General features: G+C 36.7%; 1 protein-coding gene across 1 annotated transcript; it reads left to right on the forward strand.

Moving 5' to 3' along the window:
• Positions 1–914: 914 nt before the first annotated feature.
• LOC125875282 (cation/H(+) antiporter 15-like) lies at positions 915–3,594 on the forward strand. The gene is made up of 3 exons (XM_049556385.1): positions 915–1,140; positions 1,220–2,224; positions 2,313–3,594. Exons 1-3 carry the CDS (start codon positions 919–921, stop codon positions 3,582–3,584), a joined length of 2,499 nt encoding a protein of 832 aa, XP_049412342.1. The 5' UTR covers positions 915–918; the 3' UTR covers positions 3,585–3,594.
• Positions 3,595–7,321: the final 3,727 nt, after the last annotated feature.

Raw genomic sequence — 7,321 nt, forward strand, 5'->3', positions numbered from 1 at the left:
CCATTTATATATATATATATATATATATATACACACACACACACACACATCTAAAACAAAGAATTGGTCAAGCTAAATATTTGGCATACACTCAAACCTCTATTTAACCATCATTCCTTAAAACAACATTCCACTGTAACGGCCTAATTTTCTTTAGAACTAATTTTTGATGTTATGTTTTTTCGTCTCTATAACATTCTACTTATAACAGTATTGACATTCACTATAGAAGTACACTTTTTTGTAAAATTACATCTCTATTTGTTATTGGTGTCATGCGCATGTTAAATTTCAAGTATTAATATTTAAGAGAAAAATTGTACTTAAATGGTATCCATCATTTATAGTCATAACTCGAGAGGAAAGGCTATTGGTGACCTTTATTATATTGATATTATTTTTCTATTTTGTTGGTTAAGTTTGTTTACCAAATTGAGTAAAGTAAAAAAACAATACTACTAAAGAAATGTCACTTTCTCCACATATTTAAATTTTGAATGTATTTTGAAATGTTTTAATGATATCTGGTCATTTTGGTCTAAAAAAACAATCAACTCTATGACAATTTGTATTAATAATTTTAAAGCACTTGTCCAATGTTCTTTTAACTATAATTATTTACTAAAAAGCTTTTAACTTAATACTAATCGCCTCTACCTTTCATTTTTTTGGTTCTAACTTAAACTAAAAAAACAAAAGGATATTAAGTGAGGCAAGGGTCCTTAAATTGAGCAATGTAAGTTGGAGAGAAAATAGTAGAGTATACGTGTGTAGATAACTAATGAATTTATAGACCATTTACTTGAAAACAAACAAATATAATCCACCAAAATGATGAGTGATGATGGAATAAACAAAGAATTGATCATCATCTGTTAAGATAGAAGAAAGTAGGAAGGAAAAAAAGAATTTAAGAGAATGGCGAAATCGGCATATTTGACGGATAATGCATTTTCTGAGCGGAATATTGTATGTTATGATCACTCAGACGTTATTTCAAATGGCTATAAAGTTCGTAATCCTTTAAGATTTCCTGCACCTCTTATGGTATTTCAGCTGTCCATTATCTCATTAACATCCCTCATCATTGGTGTCGGACTTAAGCCTTTGGGTCAACCTATCCTTGTTGCACAAGTTCTTGTAAGCAGTTATTTGTTGTAGTAATTCATTTTTAGTTTGGATCAATGTATATATGATGAGCTGATTATGGCAATTTCAGGGTGGTATATTGTTTGGACCATCAGCATTGGGACGTTCAGAAGTATTGAGAGAAACAATATTCCCTCCACGAGGCGTTATGGCATTAGAAACTGCAGCAACATTTGGTGTTTTCTTCAATCTTTTTGCTATAGGAGTTGAGTGTGACTCGAAAAGGATGTTCAGGCCAGGGAAAAAAGCAGTTATCATAGGCATCTCTGTATTGTTTTCATCACTTATATCGAATTTGGGAATGGCAACACTTATGCAAAGTTTCATCACTATGGATCCTCCTCTTGCAAAGGCTCTACCTGTTGTAGCAATTTCACAATGCATTGTTGGTTTTCCTAACGTATGTTCCCTTTTGAAAGAAATGCAAATGCTCAACACTGACCAAGGCCGTTTAGCGACTACTTCAGCTATGTTCTGTGATGTAATTGGATTCACTATGGGTGCAGTAGGTTTTATAAAATTACAGGTGGAGAAAGAACATTCTATCCCGCGGAAAATGGGTTCAGGTCTCTCTCCTTTGATCCTTGTCATATTCACAATTTATTTCGTTAGGCCTGCAATTAAGAAGACATTAAAACAAAGACCGGATGGGAAACCTGTTGGGGAAAACTACTTTGTATGCATTTTGATAATTGTATTGACGTACATATTTGCTGCTGAGACGATTGGGCAACACTTCCTCTTCGGAGCACTTTTATTAGGCATGGCGATTCCTGAAGGCCCGCCTTTAGGGGCAGCTTTGATCAACAAACTTCATTATCCAATTGGCAAGCTTTTGTACCCAGTTTTTCTCACTACAAGTGGACTCAAAACAGATGTTTTCACCATTCATTTTAAGTCCCTATGGGTTATCAGCCTTCTAGTTCTCTTTTCAGTCCTAATCAAGATCGCAGTAATGATTATCATAACTCGTTTCACCGGCTTAACCGTTCATGACTCTGTCATTGTTGGTCTCATGTTGAATTCTAAAGGCATCTGTGATGTTGTTTTCTTTAACTTATGGAGAATTTCAGAGGTGATATTTCATCAAACCTTTTTTTTCTTTTTTCGAATAATTGAGATGATGATTAAAAATGATTTGAACTCTTTCTAATCAATGCTAGGCCCTGACAGATGAACACTTTGCAGTGGTTATCATTATCTCAGTTATTTTAGTTACGGTGATCATCACACCGCTATTAAAATACCTCCTTGGTTCAATCGAAGAACAAACTCCAACAAAGAGAAGGACCCTTCAGCACTCAAAGCCGGACACAGAGCTAAGGATACTGGTCTGTGTTCACCATCTACAAAGTGTACCAACTATGGTCAACTTACTTGAAGCATCCAATGCAACAGAACAGAGCCCCATAGGAGTCATAGGTCTCGTACTCATTGAGCTCGTGGGTCGAGCTGCTCCCCTTCTTATCACTCATAATCATACCCAGGGAGAAATCCCTGAGGATGCTTCAATATCATTGCAAATCATCAACGCACTCAGACAATATGAGCTTGCTTATGAAACTTGTGTCACACTTCAACCATTCACTGACATCACGCATTTTGATCTAATGCATGAAGACATTTGTCGCCTTTCACTGGACCAGAACGCCACATTTTTGATCCTACCATTTCACAAGCATTGGGAAATTGATGGTTCCATTGGAACATCAAGTCGTGCCATACAAAATATCAACTCCAAAGTCATCAAGAAAGCACCTTGTTCTTTAGGGATACTAGTCGATCGTGGAATCCTAAAGGGATCCATGGCTATACTAAACAATCAGAAGGGGTACCATGTTGCAGTGATTTACATTGGAGGTCCAGATGATGCAGAATCACTAGCCTATGGTGCTCGACTGGCGAGACACCCAAATGTCTCAGTAACACTTATCCGTTTTCTTATGTTTGGTTATGACAATGCCAGAGAAAGAAAGGTAGACAATAGCCTGATTGAAGCAGTTCGCTATGAGAACTCAATGAATGAGAATTTCATATATGAAGAACGCGTTACAAGAGATGGGGTTGGGCTATCTGCTTCACTTAGAAGCTTAGAAGATAGATATGATTTAATTGTTGTAGGAAGGTACCATGAAGAGTCACCTTTGCTGGTGGGTCTTGGGGAGTGGAGTGAATGTCCTGAACTTGGTGTAGTCGGAGATTTCTTGGCTTCGCCGGATGTAGGGATCATAGCTTCAGTTCTAGTGGTGCAGCAGCAGAAAGTTAGAGGAAAGTTGTTGAATAGAGCAGCAAAACCAGTAGTAGTTAACAATCAAGATGGCGGTCCATATCCAGAAATGAATAATCATAATCATAATAACAATGGGATGTCAACACCAACAACCGTCTCTAATGATCATCCAAGATGGGAAATCACTATAGATAGAGCTAATTAGTTTTTGCATCCATGTAGTTTTGCTTGTTGTACAGTAATATAAATTGAATACAACTTACATTAACAGTATCAAATTTTGTTGTTGTACTTGTTTCAACATTAATTTGTTGTTCAAATTGAGAAGCGTGATTTCTGAAGCAATAATGTTCTGTTTTACAAATGTTCTTATAGATAAATGTTCATGAAAATAATGGTGGAAAAACTAGTAATATCTCAAAAGGAAATGTCCATGTTGGTCTGGAAAAGCTTTCTATGATGGGTTGTACTTTCTAGAATTATAGTATTATTGAATCATGTGGATATGCCAAAATATTGATGGTTCCATTGGTAAATGACATATATTTCTTTGTTGGAATTCTATGGTGAGTCTGTATTACAGAAGCCTTATTATATGTGACATTCTACTCTTGGTCTTATTCTGTCAAAAAGTCACGAGAAATTAAAGAAAAATAATTAAAGATTGAAATTAAGATACAACTATATTTGGAACAACTACATAATTAGAAATATTTTGCTACCATATATACTATTATTACTTATACTTTTAAAACATTACATATTTTACTATTAATTAAGAGTTTCCTACTAATCTTTACAGTTAGATACATATATTTTTGCTACCGAATACACAAAAATATAGAGAGACGCGAGCGAGATTCATATATATCCCGGATACACGTGCATCACACAAGATACACACTAGATACATGTATCTATTTGGAGTGATTCACATGTACTTGTGATACCAGATACATGATAGGGTGGCAAACGAGATGGGAGAGAGGCGAGTAAGGTGAACGAGATTTGCTATGTATCCTAGATATATATGAATCTACTTGGTACAATGTATCTGGAACAAATTACACCTAAATTTGACCTCATGTATCCGAGATACATGTATCTAACGTATCTAGAGGCAACAAAATCTGGTAAGATACGTAATATTGCAAACTAAAGTGCATCTAAGTAATTAACTTCTAAACTAGTGAAATTTATAAAAATTCCCCATTATATTTTCATATGAGAGACATATTGCACCATTTTTTAAATTGTGGTGACCTGCAAGAGGGTACTACATTAGTGTCTAGTTTCCTGATTCATCATGAAAAAAAAAAAAATTAGAAGAAAAGCGGTATTGGACTTTGTTCCTAGAATGCAATACTGATATAAGTAGACGATTCTAGATGTGTTTCATAGATAAGACCTTCAAGCCGCCTAAGGAGTGATTCTCTTTGGATACTATGTTCGATCAATGCTCTATGAAAGTTTGCGAGTATAGTTTGCAGTTTACTCGATTGACTAGATAATCCATGTATATTATCTTAATCAGTATTTTAAAAGACTATGTTGGGACTTGTTCTGGGACGGTGCTCCAGCAAAACACACCGAGATTCAAGTGTGGGACTTAGTTTCGTAAGACTTACGTCTTAAGCACCCGACTATACACCTTAAGCACGCTCAACATATCTTAAACAAATTATGTGTTAAATTCTTTAGTTAATATTTTTTTTTGATAACCGAGAAATCCGTCTGTGACCCGCCCTTTGGACCAATCACAGCCTTCTAAACTCGGTGGATAATCCCCCCCCCCCTCTACCCTTCTCCACTTAAATACCGAGCTTCGTTTTGCATGGTGTGGGGCTTGAACCTGCGACCTAAGCCACAAATCCTCCACCTTTTGCCACTTGAGCTAGGCCTTGGGGGAAAATTCTTTAGTTAATATTTTTAGAAGGAAGAAATTATTGTTGACAGAAATACGTAATGAGCAAGGGGAGGTGGTGAAAACAAAACAACAAATAGGGGATGCAGCCGTCCATTTCTTCTCTGAGCAGTTTAAGGCAGAGGAGACGTCTCAAGAATACTCAATGTTGAACCATATTCCCAAAATGATCACATAAGAGGAAAATCAAGAGAACTCAAGAGGAGACAAAAAGGGTGGTATTTGAACTAAATCACTACTAAAACATTGTCAAAAAATGACGGACTGTGTCATTTTTTTGGTCAAAATCGACGGAAAAGCGACGCAGTCACCTCCATCACTTTTTAACCTGACGCTTTTCAAAAAGCGACGGACTTGCCGAATATATATAACTTAGTGAATATTTCAAATGGATATATCCATCTTGTTTGAACCGGACCTCCGAGGCGGGCCTATAAGGTGAATTGGAAGATGCTCCATCACATCAAAGAAACCACATGGAAATATCTTCTCCAACTTAGTAGTAGTAACAAGAATATTTTCCTCCATCCTATCTAAACTACTCTCCAACAACTTTCCAGAACACAAATCTTTAAAAAAAAGACTTATCTCTGTGATCGGTTTCCATATCCTTTCGAGTAGATGGCTAAAAGCGATAGGAATTAAAGTTTCCATGAACACATGACAATCATGACTTTTCATACCTATCAATTTTCCTTCATTCATATTTGCCCGCTTTCCTAAATTCGAAGCATAGCCTTCCGGCATCCTCAAATTTTTAACCCACTCAATAATTTCACGTTTCTCATCCAATGTGAATGAAAATTTGGCTTTGGGCTTAACTATTTTTCCATTATGTAATTCCTGCGGCCATAACTCTTTTCTCCTACAATATTTCTTTATGTCCATTCTAGCTTTTGGATCGTCTTTTGTCTTACCTTAACATCCATCACTGTGTTAAACAAATTGTTAAAGTAATTTTTTTCAATGTGCATCACATCTAGATTATATCGTAGCAGATTGTCCTTCCAATACGGCAACTCCCAAAATATGCTTTGTTTGGTCCAATTATGTTCAACACCATATCCAGGAAGTCTAGAAGGTGAAGCTTCTGTAACTTTAGGTAATTGAGAAACTCTCTCCCAAATTTGATGCCCTGTGAGTAATGGAGGTGGGGGGTCACTTTCAACCTTATTTTTCCTAAATGCATTTTTCATCTTTCTAAACTCATGGTCCATTGGCAAGAACTGGCGATGACAATCAAACCATGTATTTTTTCTGTCATACTTTAAAGTGAATGCCTTACTATTTTCCATGCAATTCGGACATGCTAGCTTTCCAGCTGTCATCCAACTAGACAGCATCCCGTATGCAGGAAAATCATTAATAGTCCACATTAAAGAAGCACACATAACGAAATTCTGCTTAGTTGATATATCATAAGTCAAAACGCTTTCAAACCACAATTGTTTGAGCTCATCTATCAATGGTTGTAGATAGATATCAATCAAACTTTTTGGATTACGGGGACCTGGAATAACACAACTTAGATGTCACGACCCGATTTCTCGAGTCATGATGACACCTACTATACCCTACCAGTAGGTAAGCCAACCCGTAACCCAGAACATCAAGCAATGAGCAAAAGGGCAGAAACTAGCGAAAATAATAATCTAAACAAGGATAACAAAGCGGAAGCAACCCAAAATAAATATATACAGAAATCCCTCCCAGGACCTGGAAGTCACTAGTACAGAGCTATCTAATAAAGAGTACAAGTCCCAAAAGTGGACCACAACAGAGCGTGTCTCAAAGGCAACAAGACTAGCTAAATCAAAAGAAGGAGACAGAACAAACCCCAAAACGCCAAGTGCTCGCCCTCGTCTCCGAATCACAACTGCAAAAGGAGGCTGGAACTAATCACCGCTGGTAACTGGTACTGGGACCTGCATCACGAAATAGATGCAGAGCGTAGCATGAGTACCAACACAACAGGTACTCAGTAGGCATCATAGGCCGACTGAGCAAAAAGGGTAAAA

Source organism: Solanum stenotomum, chromosome 8 (genome assembly GCF_019186545.1).
Source record: "Solanum stenotomum isolate F172 chromosome 8, ASM1918654v1, whole genome shotgun sequence".
NCBI classification, from domain to species: Eukaryota; Viridiplantae; Streptophyta; class Magnoliopsida; order Solanales; family Solanaceae; genus Solanum; species Solanum stenotomum.

Excerpts from the sequence above, each read along its gene's own strand:
- LOC125875282 (XM_049556385.1), top strand. The coding sequence starts at position 919 with ATGGCGAAATCGGCATATTTGACGGATAATGCATTTTCTGAGCGGAAT. Across the intron at positions 1,141-1,219 it reads TCCTTGTTGCACAAGTTCTT|GGTGGTATATTGTTTGGACC; the intron begins GTAAGCAGTTAT and ends TGGCAATTTCAG. Across the intron at positions 2,225-2,312 it reads ACTTATGGAGAATTTCAGAG|GCCCTGACAGATGAACACTT; the intron begins GTGATATTTCAT and ends AATCAATGCTAG.